The sequence below is a fragment of the Micromys minutus genome (genome assembly GCF_963924665.1).
Source record: "Micromys minutus genome assembly, contig: SUPER_22_unloc_2, whole genome shotgun sequence".
NCBI lineage: Eukaryota > Metazoa > Chordata > Mammalia > Rodentia > Muridae > Micromys > Micromys minutus.
The window spans coordinates 347884-367298 of record NW_027667989.1 but is presented as its reverse complement, the minus strand read 5'-3'; the positions used below and the strand labels follow the sequence as shown (position 1 = coordinate 367298).

Below are 19415 nucleotides of genomic sequence, written 5' to 3'. Positions count from 1 at the left end.
GGGGCCCATAGTAGTAGGGATTGCATGAATACCCCTGATCATTGTTGGGGTTGACCAGAAGTTTATTAGGAGGCATGCCTCTAGAAACACAAGTTCAAGGTCACCCTGAGCTACTTAGTAAAGCTCTGTCTCAAAATAAAAAGTAAAAAGGGCTTTCCAATAGACAGAAACATTTTTAGGAGGCAAGTCTAATGATAACAGTTGAATTCTTACCAGTGTGATGTTGACCAGAGTTCCCAAAAATGGGGATTGTTATATAAACTGCATAATCTCTTCAGCTCAAATATCTCACAAACTTTTTCATCCAGAAATTGTACAAGAAGAGCACTTCAATTTCAGTAGTGACCAGTAGCTTGTTGGGATTAGGCCCCTTCGCAGATGCTGATCATGAACATTGGACAAACATTTAAATCCAAATACATGATGTTGCTAGAGAGAAACACAAAGCAGAGGAGAGCACACCATGAGGGAGGGGAGTCACTTCACATCTACCCTGGTGAAACAGAAAGCAAGAGACTCCAGCACTAAAGCAGAGGGCTTCTGTAGTAATGGTCTAATTTGTAACCAGTCAGATTATAAACTGGTGTGGGGGGGAGGGTCATCAAGAGATGTTTCAGTTTCTCTCAAGAGGATCAGCCAAGCCTTTGCTCAGACCAGTTCCTCTTTTTCCTCTTGCTGACTGTTGATCAGGGTGGCGCTTGTCATAAGTCACTATGGAGAGAAACAGCACAATGAAGAACCAAACAACAGAAAGTAATTTTAAGCATCTGAATTCTTGTCAAGTGTAATACACCATCATCAATTTGGATCATATTAAACCATGAAGTTGGCCTCAGGGCTACACAGGTGGCTTTGCCAATGAAGTTCTTGCTGTATGAACATGAAGACTTGAGTTGGTGTCTCTGGCACCCAGGTAAAATCCCAGGCACAGCAGTGTGCACTAGTATATCAGAAAGGTGTGGGTTGACCAGAAAACAGTATGGGAGAATTTTCAGAGGTGATAAGAACAACAAAACCCTACCTCACCTTGTCATTGAGCAAAATCAAAGAATTGTAAAGATTTTCTTAATTTTACTCTAGGTAAATTTACAAGGATAAAATATAAACATAGAGCAGAAACATATACTTCGGTTCCATGACTTAAGTAGTCATTGTTCTGGATCTCAAAAAGATAATAAGGTTTTAAAAATTATTCTTGGGTTGATAAGATAGCAAAGGCTCAGCCACTGAAGGCATCTGACACCATGCCTGGAAATGTGAGTTCAGTCTCCAGCCCCACAGACTGGAACTAGGGAATTAGTACATGTGTAGGTGTGTGTGTGTGTGTGTGTGTGTGTGTGTGTGTATCTGAGTGTGTGTGTGTGAGTGTGTGTTTATTAGAGTGTGTGTGTGTGTCAGAGAGAATGTGTGTGTGTGTGTGTGTGAGTGTGTGTGTGTGTGAGTGTGTGTGTATTATAATAACTGGAACACACTCTATCAATAAATAAATGCAATTTAAAAAGCACAAAATGTTTATTTTGCTTAGAAATAAATTGTGTGTGTGTGTGTTTTATTTATCATAACGAAATGACACAGCCTGTTTCGCTTAAACAGCAGGAATTTATTTTGACTCAGTCTAGAAGCTGGCAGCAGAGCATTGCATGTAGGTTTGGCTAAGCCCACCTCCTAGCTTGCAGAAGGTCACCTTTTGCTTGTGTCCTTACGAGGTACAGAGAATGTCTGTTTTAAGAAGAGCTGTACTCCATCCCAGGGTTCCATCAATACCCACCCATCTCCAGCTACCTCCCATAGGCCTTGTCTCTAAATTTCTTTTCACTGGGGTCACATTACACCTGAACTTAAGAGGGGTGCCGGATTTCACAAACTTCAGCATTATACATTCAAGGAAATTTGGAAATTACAAATAAACAAATAAATAAGTGTTGCCAGAATGCATTCACTGCTGTGATTTACTTATAATTCCTTTTGCTTTACTTGTATATGGCTGTACTTATGTCATACATATCATTTTATATTATGATTATTTTTCTTTATTCAGTGCTAGGGATCCAGATCAGAGCTTTCTGCATAATAGGCCCCTCTATTGCTAAGCTTTCTGCCCCAGTCATTTAAAGTCTAATTTAGATATTTGTTTATCCACCTAATTTGGAGAGCATCTCTAGCCTTCTGCTGAGTTACTCAAGCTGGCCTTGGGTACACTAGAGTCCATTAGACCTTCTGCATTCAGTGTAGCTGGGGTTGTTAGCATGTGCCAGCAAGCCCAGTCTTGATTTACCTAATATTACAGCATGAGGCTTCGCTACTCAACATGCTTCATCTGAACTCTGTTTGAATGGACAGCAACAATTCTCCGGGTGACTGCGTCATCCTCTGGCTGAATATTGAATTGTGTTAAATCTATTTAGACATGAAATATTTACCTGTTTCTTGGATTTTTTTTTTTTTAGTATAGAATTCCTGAAAATGGAAGTTGTATGCTGTTAAAGCATATTGCCAAATTACTCTCTAAAAGTGCTCCAGTTTGCACAGCCACGAGCAATGGGCTGGAAGTGTGCTTTATGTATTTGCTTTTAAATGGGAGGTAGTTGGTTCCACTAATGTGCTTGCTGGCTTCTTTTCGACGGGTAAACAGAGTGCTGTGAAGCCCGCTTCTGACCGTGCAGAAGCCCTGGGATTCTCTGACCCCAACTTTCCAGCTCCCTTTAGCTGGCGACCTGCACTTCAAACCTCATCTGCTTGATTTTGTGTGGATGGAGGCTTCCCCTCCATCGTAACCATGAACTTCCTCAGGAGGAGACTGTCTGACAGCAGCTTTGTGGCCAACCTGCCCAATGGCTACATGCCGGACCTGCAACACCAGAGAGCTCCAGGAGCTCCCCAGCATCCCAGGCCACAGAGAGGCAACACCCCCAGCCCCTCGCTGCCTCCTTCTCTTCTCCAGGATCCAGCCTGTTCAGCTCCTTCTCCAGTGCCATGATACAGACCCCACAGGCTCCTTCGGGGCTGATGGAACCACCGACTCCTGTCACACCCGTGGTTCAGAGACCCAGGATCTTGTTGGTCATTGATGAAGCGCACACAGACTGGTAAGCAGCTTCAGGGATAGAATCTGAGTGGGGTTGTCTTCCCTCAGAGAGGAAAGAATAAGAAGCAAATTTCCATTTCCCTTTTTCCAAAGAATTCCATATTGTTCTGTGTAACAACTATATTAATTTATATTTATATATTTTATTTATACTCCCATTGACTCTATTCTCCATGCGCTTGATGGCTCTACATTTCTCATTTTAAATTACATTTACCTCTGTGCACTTCATAATATGCTTGTTGAGGTCAGAGAACACCTTGCAGAAATCAATTCTCTCCTTCTGCTGTGTGGTTCCCAGGGATCAAACTCAACTCATCAAACTAAGTAGCAAGCACCTTTACCCACTGGGCCAAGTTTTCATTTTGCTTATATTCATTATTCCATCCTGTGTGAGGCATTTTATTGCATCCATTTGTGTCTCTTTGTGATGACCATTATCTTCATATATCTTTGGTATGCATTATTTTGAGAAATATCTATTCAGGCACTTTATATATTTTTAGGATATATATTTGTTTTCTGTTGAATTAAGTTCTCTTATGTTTGTGGATGATAGCCTTTTATCAGACAGATATTTGTAAATTATTCTAACAACCCATAAGCTGTCTCTCATGCTACTGCTTCTTTCAATCTGGTGTAAACTTTGTTTGATTTGACTTATATGTCGCCTGGATTTGGGAGACATATTCCAGATCTCATCACCGATGCAAAATGGATTACCTTCTCTTTCTGTCTTTCTACTTGTTTTCATTTTCAGTCTTATACTGATTTATCCAGTTTTTTATATTGTGTAAGACAAGGCTCCAGTGTCATTTTTATGCCTATAGTCAGCCATCTCCACAGTGATTTTCCTGTATGTGCTCAGCTTTATCCCTGAGCTCACTGCTCTGTTCTGGATCTATGTATCCATTTCTCCATTGCTGCTGTACTGTACCAACACTTGTCTATTTGCATTTTATGCATGTGAGTGTTTTGTGCTTGAACACATGAGCATTACAGGCTGGCCTGGTATCTACAGAGGCCAGAAGAAGGTTTTAGATCTCAGCAACTATAGTTCTAGATGATTGGGTGCCAGCATGTGGGTGATGGGAACTGAATCCAGGTCCTCTAGAAGAGAAGTCGGTTCTCTTAGCCTCTGAGCCATCTCTTGAGTACTTAACTGTAGGCCATGGGTCTTTAAGATGAAGCATGAGGAATGGAAAGTATTTATGTAAATGATAGGAAAGATGTTGGCACATCTGAAGGGGAGAGAAAAGGTCCGTTCTGCTGTGGAAAAATACCTTTCTGAAGAGAAAGATGAGAGGAAGAGTGATTAGATACCAGTTAAAAAACAGGCATATTGAACGTGAGTTTGACTGTAATACAACAGTGGCAGTACTCTACAGAAGGTCTATAGGAAAGAGAGTCATGATCAAGTCTTTCTGGCTTTATCTGAGACACGAACTCTAAAGACTTTATATGACTGTTACCTTACCCAGGTATCCCTTACCCAGGGTTTCAGGTTTTTATTTGTTTGATTTTATTTTGCTTTGTTTTGTGTGCTTAGACATACACTATTCACCATAATCCAAAGTCTTCTTCTTTCAAAGTTCCAGAAAGAATCTGTGATGGTTTGCATATACTTGTCCCAGGGAGTGACATTATTATAAGGTGCGGCCCTGTTGGACTAGGTGTTTGACTGTCGTTATGGTCTATAAGACCTTCATCCTAGCTGCCTGGAAGTCAGTCTTCTAGTAGACTTCAGATGAAGATGTAGAACTCTTAGATCCTCCTAATCCATGTCTGCTTGGATGTTGCCATGCTTCTTTCTGCCTTGATGATGAAGGACTGAACCTTTGAACCTGTTAGCCAGCCCCAATCAGATGTCATCCTTATAAGACTTGCCTTGGGCATGGTGTCTGTTCACAGCAGTAAAACCCTAATTAAGACAGATATTCATGTGCTTTAACTTTTTCAGTGCTTTACATGGTGTGGTAAAATCTCACACTGTACTTAAAAGACCTCCGAAGGGAGACCCTCACTCAAATCTCTGGAGAGGTGTGCACCCAGTGAGGCACCCGAGACCAGACTTGCTGCAATCGCATGAGGAAGTTTATTGAAAGTGAAAGAGTGAGATCTCAGGCCAGCATGCTGGGGTCAAGACTCATACACCACACAGGGGTAGAGGAGTTCGACCCCGGCCTGAACTTGTAACAGTCTTATAAAGGCAAAAATCACAAAGGAGGGGGAGGACAGGGGGAATGAGGAAATTCATAAGGGGAAGAATAATACATTTTTTATCAGTACACCCCCAGGCACACCTAGGGCGTTGGAACATTCCACAGAGGTCATCCGGACCTTCTGTGGTATTTTGGGAACTCAAATCTCAAGAAAGTGGGATTTCCTGGGTGGGATTTCCTGGGAGCGGCAGAGGAAATCCCTAGGGCAAGGAATCAGTGTCTTTTGACAACCTTTTACTCTTCATTCCCCTGTTTTTCTTTTTGTAAAAAAGCTCTAATCTTAGAGCGATCCCTCAGCTTCTTGTAATATCTGGTATTGTTGTCTTAGGACCATTACCTGTCCAGCAGTCACCCTTTCTTTTATAAAAGCCAACAGTCTATTGAGGATGCATGGTCCAAAGGTTAGGATTAGCATTAAAATGAGTAAAGGCAGGACCAAAGCAGAGACTAGCTTAGAGAACCAGGGTGACCGGTTAAACCAAATTTTCATACCATCCTTGGTATGTTTCTCTCTTTTTTTTTTTTTATGTTTTCTAGTCTTTCTCTAAGCTTTGCCATAGAATCTCTTATGACACCAGAATGATCTATGTAAAAGCAACATTCTTCTTTTAGGGCAGCACAGAGCCCTCCTTCCTTTAGAAAAAGCAGATCTAATCCCCTCCTGTTCTGTAGCACTACCTCTGATAATGAAGTCAATGACTCTTCTAGTTTGGTTATGGACTGTTCTAATGCTCCCAGGTCCGTGTCCATAGCTGCTCTGAGTTCATTATAATAGTAAGGTTGTTGGATGAGGGCAGCTGCCCCTGTTCCAATTCCTGCTGCCACTCCAAGTCCTAACAAGACAGCTAAGGTCAAAGTAGTGGCAGTTTAAAACAACAAATGCACTATCAAGCAGATTGAACAGGCGGTCCTCAGTTCTCATAGGGAGATAGGAGGGTGTGGTCAAAAGGGGATACGAGTCCTCCTTTGGTGACAGAGTGAGACAAGGAGGTCTCTCAGGCCTGGGTGCAGGGTTATCAAGCACCGAATTGGGGCCTACGGGTCGTGTGGGCGGACTCTCTATCTTTATCTTAATAACAAAAATGAATCTAGGGTCCCCTCTGCCAGTATAGACTCTCCATCCCCAACGGTTTCCTCTTACCCACTGACGATCTTGTTTTCCCTATGGGGTGAAGCTGATATTTAGAGGGTTACAATAACTGTCTTTGCACGGTCCCTGAGGGCTACCGGAGCTTTCAGAGGCACACCCAGTCCTATAAGCCAGGTATTTGGATGGATCTCTTTCCCCTTTCTCTGGCTCCCCTGGCCTACGACCCTATTAGATCCCAAGCGGAGGAAGGGTTCCAGTAGGCTTCTCCCGTGGTCTCACATCCCCATTTACTACAAAAATAGTCTGAGGCCCCTCTCTTCATTTCCCTGGTGTGTCCCTGTCCGGGGCAGACATAGAAGTCTGCTGCCTGAAGGTTGGCTCAGTAAAACTGTCCTGAACACCCCAATGTGATCCCTATGCCATGAGGGACACACTGTTCTTCTGGGGGTGGCTTTTCTAAATTGGTATAACTGGAAAGATCCCAGGCCATAGAGCCGGCTGCTAACTTACAGACATTGGGTGCAAGATCAGGCCACCAAGTCCAAGGGGGGTGCACTGCGGTTGTTGACCACACGACGTCGCCCACTTCATTAAGCACTTCCCAGGTTAATTTTTGAGGGGCATGGGGGTTATTACCCAAGGTTGGGGCTATGACGAAGGCGCAGCTTAAGAGAATTGTCACCAGCTGCCACCGTACCCAAACAGCAATCCCGTTGACCTTGACTGCCGAGGGTGTAGTCAACAGCACCAGGTAGTGTCCCATCCACCGGGGCTCAAGCATGCCAGCGCGATGTCGTCTGACTAGGACTGAGTCTCCGACCTAGAACCCGTGGGGCACCGCGGTGGTTCCTGGAGTGTAGGCTTCTTTGATTCGACTCCAGATCTGTGTTTTAATAACTTCTAAGGCCTTTAAGTGGGCAAATAGAGCAGAGGAGGAGGGGGAGTTAGTGCCAGGATCCAATATCCCGCACGACTCCATTAAGGGGGGCGGTCCCCCATGTAGGATTTCATAAGGGGTAAGGCCGAAACGCCCCGGCGAGTTTCGGACTCTAAGAAGCTCAAAGGGGAGGAGGGTCACCCAGTCTTTACCGCCGGTCTCAATAGCTAATTTAGTAAGGGTCTCTTTTAGAGTTCTATTCATTCTTTCTACCTGTCCTGAGCTCTGGGGTCTGTAAGCACAATGCAATTTCCAATTAGTCCACAATAAACAAGCTAATATTTAACTTACCTGGGCAACACAGATGGCCCATTGTCTGATCCAATTACCTTAGGGGTACCAAACCTAGGGAAGATCTCTTCAGGAATCTTCTTAGCTATGACCAAAGCTGCCATTTCTCTCTTTGTGGGGAGGCTTTTACCCGCCCAGAAAAGGTATCTATAAAGACTAATAGATACTTACATCTATATCTTCTTGGCTCAGTTCTGTAAAATCCACTTCTCAGTAAACCTCAGGTCTATCTTCTCTCCTCCCGGCCTTCTACATACATTTGCTTTCTAACATGGCACACAGTTATCTAGTCAAATCTGGCACAAAAGAATTTGACCTCAAGACAGTCTTTACAAGTTTGTCTACCTCTAGATGAGTCCATTGATGCATTTTCTTCAAGTCCAGTGCTGTACACCAGGTCCTGGATAGGGCAATGAGCTCAACAGGTTATAGGGGTTAAGTACTGTGAGGTGGAGTTCTGCCACCAATTTGTTTAAATCCCAGAGATCTTGAACTGTCCAGCAGTCGTTGGTTCCATGTTTCCGCACCAGTAGGAGAGGAACACCTCAGGATGATGGACACATACGAAGTTGTTGGAGTAACCGAATGATGAGTGTCTTGATCCCGTCTCATGCCTCCTTTTATATGGGGTACTAACGCACCACTAGCCTGGACTTTCAGCTCCATATGGGCAGGGACTGGTTCTTAGCCTCCCTCATTCCTGCAGTCTCCGCCTAGGCCTGTGGATATGCCTGCAGCCACCAGTCCTTTTGATCTGAGGCAGGCTGTTTAGAATTGGTACTTGTCCTACAACTGGATGGTTAGAACCTGCACAGGCTCCCCTTCTGGACCTCTAACCTGTGGTCCATCAGAGTGGAAGTGAATCTGTGCCCCATCTTGGTCAGGAGGTCTCTCCCCAACAGGGTGCAGGGACAGTCTGGCATTACAATGAATAAATGGGATACCCAGCCCACTCCGAGATCCACAGATCTTCGGGTAGTCCATAAATATTTAAAACTTTGGAGCCACATGTCCGGGCCTTCTGTTGCTGGTGTCCCCTTTTTTCTTGTTGGGGCAATTTTTTTGTCTCAGTGGCCTTCTTCTTTATAGTAAGCACATTGACCTTTGTCAAGAGGCTCCCTCCTAGTGCCAGACTTGATTCCTAACTCCCTGGCCCTTCACTACTGTGGCCAAAATCCTAAAAATTCCTTTTTTGTCTACTACCCTCTGGTCCTCTCTTTCCTCTGCCTTCTGCTTCTCTCTTTCTCGCTTCTCTTCCTCAGTCTCCTCCTTATGAAACACTTTCTCTGATTCCTTCACCAAATCCTGCAAGGGTTTTGGAACCCCTCTAGCCACTGTAACTTTCTCTTAATATCTGATGCTGACTGCTGTATGAAGGCCATAGCCACCTCTGCCTGCTGACCCTCAGAAGTTGGGTCAAAGTATAACCCCTGTAAGCTTCCATTAAACATTCAAGAAACACAGACGGCGGTTCAACAGGTCCCTGAAGAACCTCTCTTACCTTAGCCAAATTTGTGGGTCGCCTTGCGGCTCCCTTGAGACCTGCCACTAGAGCCCAGCGTTAGACCTTGAGACGCTCCTTACCTTCTGCAGAGTTGTAATCCTACACAGGGCGGATCAAGGGAAAAGCTGCATCTATAAGATTAGGGAGATTGGTGGGGGTCCCATCTGGTCCTGGAACATTTTTTCTAGCTTCCAGGAGGATCCTCTCCCTCTCTTCCATAGTAAAGAGGACCTGCAAAAGCTGCTGGCAGTTGTCCCAAGTGGGCTGATGAGAAAACATCAGGGACTCAAGGAGTCCTGTCAGGCCCGAGGGGTTCTCTGAAAAAGAGGGGTGGTTATTTTTCCAGTTATACATATCGGCTGAAGAAAACGGCCAATACTGTAGCGGGACTAGTTCTCCCGGAGCTGGGGTGGGTCCATAAGCCTGTAATGATAGGGCAATAGCAGAGCCAAGCCCCGCGCCATTTCCCCCTGGGCTTCGAACCCGGGGGCTTTGGGTCCCGGCCGCTGGTCCTGTTTCAGAGGTCCTCTGGTAGTCAGTGGGAGTCGGCGCCTGTGGGGGACTTGCATGAGAAGCCAGTTGAGGGTATGGGGGTGGAGGGTTGTCGAGGAGAAAAAAACCATTATCAATTTCAGGATAGATCTGCGTGGGGGCCAATGGAGCAGGTGCCAGCTTGTTCGAGGCCACGGGCACCGTTGCCATTTCTGCCCCCGCTGTCCAGGGTCTCACCCAGAATGTCAGGTTTTGGACGAGGTCCTCCCACACGATGATGTATGGGACCTGATCGGGGTGTCCCCCTGAAGCCTGAAAAACAATTCGCTTAACATCGGAGATAAGAGATAGATTAAAAGTTCCCTCCGAAGGCCATCCTACGCAAAAACTTGGCCATTCGGAGGAGCAGAAAGTTTGCCACGGTCCTTTCCTAACTTCAACAGAAAGATTATGGGCCCTTGTCCTAACGTCCGTCCAATGGTTCAAAGTCAGTGTTAGTGGGGTCGTCACAGTCTGGCCCATTTCTAGTTCTGACACACACACACAAAACACTCACAGATACTACAAAACAGAGAGACAAAGTCAGTCGCCGACCTCGAGTCGACCCGAAATCCCGAAAAGAGCCAGATGGCCCAGAATTGGCCCTCTGACACAGATCGTCAAGGAGAAAAACTGATCTCCCGACTTTTCCCGTGGGGGTCCACCAGGCATCCCTGGTCCTCCCCCTGTCCTCCTGGGATGTCTCCCAGGGTGAGCAAACGGTGGACCCTGGACACGTCTATCCCTGTCCACTCCACTCCTCCCTTGGAAGAGCAGACTTGGTTAGAGCGTTTGCTGCGATCGCACCAGACCTCTGAACAAATCACAAACACAGAATCACAATCTGGACAATCCACAAACACAGAATCACAATCTGGACAATCCACAAACAAAGAGTCACAACAGGACAACAAGGAAAGAAAGGAAAGAAAATCCTTACCTCCAAGTAGGTCTAGGGCCCCTAGGTGGTCGCGCAAATCCAGGACGAGCCCCCAAATAAAAGACCTCCGAAGGGAGACCCTCACTCAAATCTCAGGAGAGGCGCGCACCCAGTAAGGCACCGAGACCAGACTTGCTACAATCGCATGAGGAAGTTTATTGAAAGTGAAAGAGTGAAATCTCAGGCCAGCATGCTGGGGTCGAGACTCATACACCACGCAGGGGTAGAGGAGTTCGACCCCGGCCTGAACTTGTAACAGGCTTATAAAGGCAAAAATCACAAAGGAGGGTGAGGACAGGGGGAATGAGGAAATTCATAAGGGGAAGAATCATACATTTTTTATCAGTACACCCCCAGGCACACCTAGGGCGTTGGAACATTCCACAAAGGACATCCGGACCTTCTGTGGTATTTTGGGAACTCAAATCTCAAGAAAGTGGGATTTCCTGGGTGGGATTTCCTGGGAGCGGCAGAGGAAATCCCTAGGGCAATGAATCAGTGTCCTTTGACAACCTTTTACTCTTCATACTGACCCACCACATACAAGACAATGACCACCCATTTGTCCAGGGTATGCACATTGTATATGCTACCTGCCCATCAGTCACTTATACCCCATCTTGGTCACAAGAATTCTAGTATCATAATATAACAGTTCTTGTGTTAAAGTGATGAGTATTTTGTTTAATGGCTGCCAAGTTAAAAAGCAGTGGCACTGCCACATGCATGCCACCAGAGGGCAGGAGTGGCCACAGCAGATTGGAAAATAAACCTTTTGGCTGGCAGCCTTGCCACTCTGAGGTGGGAAGGAGGAATGCTGAGAGGATGAAAACAGGTCAAGTTGGCAGTAGAGCCCGAAGAGGGACAATCATAGGGTCACAGATTTTGCATCAACTTGGGAAGAGCTTGTCGAGTGGGAAGAGCCATCTCATGGTGGCATCAGCCCAGAGAAGAAGGCAGATAATATCTGCTCAGATGTCTTATTTCCTTGCTTAAGATCAGGTAGACGCACAGAACTGGGTTCCCATTCTGGGATCCATCTATAAACCGCATATTTCGACTTCTATTCCCTCAAAGAGGATTCAAATTCCTGCTCACTTTATCTTGTCAATCCTCTTGCTTAGTCTTCAGGGTGCAGTGAACAGACTCCAATGGTGGTTGTTGTTTAGAACAGGCCTCTCTCAACACACTGATTAAAGACAACACAGTGCCAACCCTCTGGTTTTGACACAGCCTGACACAACCAGTTAGCCTGAAGGTTGGGCTGATGGGCTCTGCTACTTTGTGCTCACGTCTGGGCAAAACGATCTCATCTCACAGTACTTGGGTTTATTTGCAGAATTCAGATGATAGTCAAGCATCTACCTCATGGGGTTCTTATGAGTAACAAGTGACAAATTAAGGAGTTGGAAACAGTGCCTGGCATTAACGAGCAATCTGTGTCCCACTAGTATAACTCACTTTTTGACAGCAACCACTAGAAGGTCCAGCAATGGTTCTGAAGGCACTGTGGTGGGGGCTGCTGTATTTGCATCAGAACAGCTCATCTTTAGCAATATCTAGAAACACCCAGACCTGTGGAGCTAAAGTAGATCAAAGTAATTGGTATAAAAGCAATTTTGAAAATATTTGTCTTTTAAGTTAACAGGGAGTAAAATGGACTTTCTGGCTATCTAGTTCTATGAGTGTTAATACATTCTCATAAACACTAAAACCCAGAATAGATCCATCATTCCCTACAAGATCACTTTACAACACCCTTCTGAGGTTACTGGCACAGTGCTCTGCAAGCTGACACCTGGGCCTCCTGCAGGGGTCATTTAGATGAGGAATAAGTGAAGCCTACCTCATTTCTTAACCAACAAGGAAAGACTGAATCACAGATTGAATCTTCCTGCTAGTGCTTGATGCACACTGGCTGTTCCCTTAACAGGGAGTTCCTCTAGACGCCTGCCCAGCTCAGTCTTTCTCTCCTTAAGTTATTATAAATGACACCCTCTCCGGGACTGACTCCCTTCTGGTGGTCACTGTCTGACATTTGGGATTCCTCTAACACGACAGCATGTCTCACCTATATTCTGCCTACAATTTACTCCATGAAGTCTCTGCTTGTACTGAAAAAATCCAAGTGCCTCAAGATCAGATACCACTGTGTGTCCTGTCCCCTGGTGTCCCCTAAACACATAGGACAGTGTCTTCACGTAGTAGAGTAGCAATAATCATTGACCGAGTAAATCTACATAAAATCATCAGAGACAAAGTTTAACTACCTCCACTGTTTTCTGAGCTGACTAAATGCATTATACTGAAGAAAGCTCTCTAGGTGCTGGACTCACATTTCAGTTAACTAAACACCATACTTGGAGGAATACCCATCTTCAGTTTTTAGTGGCCACTCCTCTGAGCAACACATTCAGATTCATATAGTGTCCCTAACTCTGTCCTCTGCTCCATGGGTGAAGACTAAAAGGAATTCTTTTTCTCCCTGATTTTCCTTGGTTAGCTTGTTAAATGATTGCTAGAATTGCATAGCTTGGACTTCACCAATATATTGATGACTGTGAGTACAGAAAGTTTCTCAGGGGAGGTAGGCAACCCACAGTTCGTATTGGATTGGAGCTAACAGACACTTAACTTTCAAGTGAAAAGGTCACGTGTGAAGGGAATGGCTTCCCTGATTCTAACAGATGTCCTGGGCCTTTGGAGTGTAAAGCCCACCTCCTAGACATATCATCATGAAAGTGTGTTCTGTTTTTTGATGAGTTCAAATCCTAGAGGATTTTTTCCTGTGAGTGGAATGCCAGAGTGGTCAGCCCCACAGAAGAGAGAGAGAGAAAGAGAGAGAGAGAGGAAGAGGGAGGAAGGGAGAGAGGAAGGGAGGGAGAGAGAGACAAAGAGACAGAGAGACAAAGAGAGAGAGAGGGAGGGAGGAGGGAGGGAGAGAGGGGGGTGCTGGTCTATTATGTGACAGGTGACTGTTAAGAGCACTGCCATCTGGAAATTAAAACTCAGGGCTCAGCATTTAAAGAATCACTGTAAACAAAAAAAAAAAAAAAAAAAAAAAAAAACAGAAGGCTCTTTCACAGGTTGACAACTACTACAGTTAACCTTGTAAACTTCATGGGCTTTAAAGTGTTCTGGAAACAAGCCTCTTCAAGAGATTATCTAGATTGAGTTAATTAAGGTGGGAAGAGTAGGTGGTACTCTCCACTGGGCTGGGCTTCTAGGCTGAGTAAAAAGGAGAGAGCTGAGCACCAGCCTACATCTCTTGCTGCTTCCTGACTGCGGATGGAATCTGACATTCTACTTCTGCTGCTATGTTTGTCGTGATGTTTGCAAACCCACACTCTGTGCCAATGCAAACAGTTTGTTCCTTAAATTTCTTTTTGTCAGCAACAATAGAAATGAGTAGGGGATGACTGTGTAATGTGATCCAAATGTTGGTGGTGATAATCATAAAAGTGATTATGGCCACACTGGGAATGGGGTTGCCTCTTTACTGGGCTTAAAATCCTGGTTCTGCTGAGATAGACCAAAAGAGTCGACTTGATTTCTCAGCAACCTTGGGTAGGAAATGCTATCACCTCCATTTTATTGATATAAAAGTCAAAGACCAGATACAACACAGTCCCTCAGCTTAATGGGCTCTGGCTCTTAAATTAAATCACCAATCTTCTAGTTCTATATCTCAATTGTAGAACTCTGGTGGCCTCTGATAGTCCTGACCATTTAGCAGTGCCACTTCCTCATACCTCTAGTATCTGAGACCTGGTCGACCTGAGGCCATGGTCCGTGATCATTCCAGAACACCATGGCGCCTTGTCCCATTGGAATCTGGCTTTTCAGGTGCTCACATTGAGTGTGGCCATTGGCACAGAGGCCCCATCCCTTTATTCTGTATGGTGGTTTCACCTCTGTTTGCCCTCCATGGCTTGTCCTTCTCTGTGCTTCCCCCACTCTGATTGGGAATTTATTTTGTTTATGCTCTCTGGGATTATTTCCTCCTCTGGAAAGATGCTGGTGCTACTCAACAGTTACCAATGAGGTCTAAAGCTGATTATTATGGTGTCCTATGAATACTCATTGCTGTGGATTTGAGAAAAAGATCCTGGGCTTGGCTCTGAGCTCTAAGGTACCAAGACTGGTAGCACATGTGGACTTTGAGAGAGCAGGCAGAGAATAGTCAATGAGATGCCTGTATCATCACTATCTGGAAACCAGGTATAAACTTCCAGCCTGCTGAATAAGAAAACAAGCATTCTTCTTAAAAACAAAGGGATCTGGCTTCCTTGAATGTTCCTGAGAATAAAAAGAATATAAGGGTGAGAAATTCCAAGTCATCTGGAAAATATGCATGATTCTTCTGCCAAAGGCAACACACATATATAGTGTGGGGCCCATGTAGATGTCTTTGTCTCTATGTTAGTCTGTCAACATTGACACACTCAACACTCACAGAGAAAATATATTTATGTATTTATATCTGCCTGTCCATCTATCTGTATATCTATCTGTCTGTCTGTCTATCTATCTATCTATCTATCTATCTATCTATCTATCTGTCTATCTAATAGGTAGATATGGAGAGAGAGACAGAGATAGGTAGACACAAAAATGTAGACAGAGGGAGCAGGTGACACACATAGAATGAGAAAAACAAAGACAAGAGAAAGACAGATGGAGGCACACTCACAGGGAACGTACCTGATGAGCCAGACTGTCCCTACTTGGCCTTCAATTCCTCCTATATCTTCTATTGCTGGCCAAAAGCCCCCTGCCTAGGGCAGGGCAAATGAACAATTGGCAATGCTCCTAGAAGCCAGTTGCTAGCCTAATGAGGAATTTGGAAAATACACTTGGGAAAGAAGTCATGGCATGGGTAAAAAGCATCCCAATAAACAGTTCTAAATGCAGCTCCCCATGTCCTGCCATGCCCCTCCTATCCAGCTCCACCTCAGTAATGACCCTATTGAATCACATGGGTCGGCTGTTTGGGGGTCTGAATGTTTTCCTCTCCTTTAGCACACGAAGTCACCACTACCCTAAAATAGATTGATTTATTTGCTTGATTAAACCCCACAGTCATCGTTTCTAGTAGATGCAATTCTTCATTTGCTTCTGTGACTCCCCAACTGACAGTCTGTTAAGTCTCCCCATATCACTAACCCCACTTGACCTTTTCCACGCCCCACTGAGTGCACTTTGGATTTCAAGATCCTCTTGAACCACTGGAGATGACAAGACTAGGTCCATGACTAGTCACAGTCCACTCCCAAACCGCCTATTTTTGTATTTCCAGTAAATAAAACCCCGTTCCATACAGTTTGAAATGAGGACCCTTCATAAGATTAAATGTTGCATGTTTGATCTCCAGATGATGACATGTTTTGAGGTTTTGGAGGACATGCCTATCTGATGGATTTCTACCATAAGGGGATAAATCCTTGGGGACTGTGTCATGTCCTAGAATTTACTCTTTTGATCTGTTTCCTGGCTACAATGATGTGAGCTACTGGGTTCCACCCTGCCTTCTCTATGGCGATGGAATCAAAGTTCTGAAACCATGGGTCAATTCTTCCCTCTCTAGTATCTGTGAGGCAATTGATCACAATGACACAAATGCCCCAGTGCCATTAACACTTATCAGGAGAGTAGGTGTTTAACCTTACTATCACCTACTAGACACTTCACCTAAACCTCTTCCCTAGCTTCCTCCTTGCCACACATGTCCCACCTCTATTACCACTTTCTCAGAGACCTCTAACCACTCTGAACATTCTTGTATTATTGTCCCAGCACCCACTGTCCCCAATAACAATGTAACTGCGCCTTTTCCCCTTCCGCAATCCCAGATCCCGCCCCACCCCCAAATTTCTGTCTCACTGCCTGGCCCAGGATCTGGCACGCAGAGCAAGCCACACATACTGAAAACAGGGTAGATGTCTGCTGGATGACTACAGGTCTGTGGGTGTTTGTAAGCTGTCTGTGTCTACTGGGGAAGGGCAGAGGAGGAGATGTCTGTGCAGTACAGAACCCCCACATTCTGGCCCTCCTCCTCCTGCTACTTTCCTGATGGGGTGTCCCACGGTTCAAGTATGATCACCTTCCACCAAAACTTGTAATTCCTCACTGGGCAGTGTTGGTCAGTAGAGCCTAAGAGAACATGTTTCTGTCACTGAGACAAAGTCCTTATGGATTAATGGTGGAGGAATGAGTGGGTTCTCACTCATGCAGGACTGAGTTATCTTTCAAAAGAGCAGGGTGATATAGGTCAGCCCATGCGCTCGCCTTGTGTTCATGTGCTTAAACACCATGCTCCTGAGTCCTTCTGGTATTTGTTGGCATCCACCATGTTGTGATGTAACATGAGGTTCTCACCCCATGTAACAGTCTGATCCTGAATTTTTTCGTCTCCTGTACAGTGAGCTAAATAAATTTCTCTTCTTTACAGAAGATCCAATCTGAGGATTTCTGCTACAACAGCAGAAAACCTGACTGAAGCAAGAAAACACAGCAGACTGGTTGGTTTAAGATCATTTAGCATAGTAGAAGCACAGGTTAGCTTGGGCACAGGTCTTTTGAATCCTCAGCTAATGTGTTTATATGCCTCTGAGACTACCCTAGCTAATACACAAGGATATCCTGAATACCTGCTGGTTACTTGATGTTCTCCCAACAGGATCATCTCTAAATCACCAAATAGCACCCACCACACTGATTATAATCCAAAGAGAAGCAGCCTCTCTCTAATCCTCACCCAACCCCTCTGGACAAATGCAATCACTGACCTCATTTACCGATGAATAAACTGAGGCTCATGGGACTTAGCAAGTTGTGAAATATCATGTGCCAGGACATTTGTTGTTATGCTGTTCTCCTCTATCTCAGAATGGAGACTTTCAGTCACTGAGACACCCTGGTGGGCTGCTCTGCCCACCCATCTCCTCTGCTGTTGCAAAGATTTAACAGATTGCTCTTTGGTAACTGTCTAAGATGCAGCATTCTCCCAGCTCTGCTTTGTCCTTCACCTTGGAAAGCCCAAGTCTGGGAACTGGATTAAGAATGACCCAATCAGCTGCAAAATTGGGGACACACTCTCATCTTGCAGGCTGACTGCCTTTCTGCACTGAAATAGGCACACACACACAGACACACACACACACACACACACACACACACACACACTGTGTGTATGTGTGCGTGCATGCATGCATGCATGTGATGGAGTAGAACTGGGCTGGTTAGTGCCACAGGCTCCTCATTCTCATGAGAAGGACGATGGCAATGACAATGTAAACAGCAGCAGCTTAGACAGTGCTATGTCCTGTTCCAAGTCTCTTTTGTGTAACAAACTCATCAGTCCTAATAGTTGCAGGGGAATAGAATATGCAACTTAGGCTCAAATACTTTTTTGAGATGAAGTTAAGAAAGATCAAACAATAACGCTGAGATTCCACCTCACACCAGTCAAAATGGATATAATCAAAAATTCACGTGACAGTAGATGCTGGTGAGGATGTGGAGAAGGAGGAATACTTCTCCACTGTTGGGGGGTTGTAAGCTGGTACAACCACTCTGGAAATCAGTCTGGCAGTTCCTCAGAAAATTGAACATAGTACTACTTGAGGACCCAGTTGTACAACTCCTGGGCATATACTCAAAAAAGCCCCAACATCTAACAAGGGCACATGCTCCACCATGTTCATAGCAGCCTTATTTATAATAGCCGAAACTGGAAAGAACCCAGATGTCCTTCAACAGAGGAATGGATACAGAAATTGTGGTACATTTACACAATGGATTACTACTCAGCTATAAGAAACAATGACTTTACGAAATCCCTAGGCAAATCGATGGAACTAGAAGCTATCATCCTGAGTGAGGTAACCTAGTCACAGAAGAACACTTATGGTATGTACTCACTGATAAGCAGATACTAGCCCAAATAGCTCGGAATAACCAAGATACAATTCACAGAACTTATAAAGCTCAAAGAGAAGAATGGTCAGAAGGTTGATGCCCCAGTTCTTCCTAGAAGGGAGAACAGAACACTCATGGAAGAAAATGAAGGAACAAATAAAGAGCAGAAATTGGAGAAAAGATCATCCAGAGACTGTCTCACCTGGAGATCCAACCCATATGCAGCCACTAAACCCATGCACTATTGCTGATGCCAAGTAGTGTTTACTAGCAGAAATCTGATATGGATGCCTCCTCAGAGGCTCTTCCAGAGCCATACTAATACAGAGGAAGATGCTTTCAGCTAACCATTGGACAGAACCCAAGGACCCCAATGAAGGAGTTGGAGAAAGAAATTAAGCAGCTGAAAGGGTCTGTGACTCCATGGGCAAAACAAAATTATCAACTAACCAAACCCACCACAGCTCCCAGGGACTAAAACACCAACCAATGAGTATACATGGAGAGACCCATGGCTCCAGAGGCATATGTAGCAGAGGATGGCATTCTTTGGCATCAATGGGAGGAGAGGACTTTGGTCCAGTAAAGGTGCGATTTCCCAGTGTAGGGGAATGCCAAGGTGCTGAGGTGGAAAGGGTAGTTGGGAGACATAGCACCTTCTTGGAGGCAATGGGAAGGGAGGGGGGATGTGACTGAGGGGAAAGGGGATAACATATGAAATGTAAATACAGAGAATATCCAATAAAAAATTAAAAAAAATAAAATAGACACAGTAAATTTAAAAAGAGATCAAAGGAAGACCTTACTATCTGTTGTTTGCCTAAAGCCAGGGCACCCCAGTGCCTGTGTCTCAATTTCTACCAGGAAGGACATGAGTTAATTGCTCCAGACAACA

The 19415-nt window shown here is 44.8% G+C and overlaps 1 protein-coding gene across 1 annotated transcript in view; it reads left to right on the top strand.

The window, feature by feature from the left end:
- Positions 1-2776: 2776 nt before the first annotated feature.
- LOC308435413 (putative sperm motility kinase W) overlaps positions 2777-19415 on the top strand; it is a gene marked incomplete at both ends in the record, with an annotated part of 51847 nt that continues 35208 nt past the window's right edge. The window contains one exon of the mRNA XM_080942651.1: positions 2777-2900. Within this exon, the coding sequence (XP_080798777.1) occupies positions 2777-2900 (124 nt within the window). The remainder of the gene's footprint in view (positions 2901-19415) is intronic.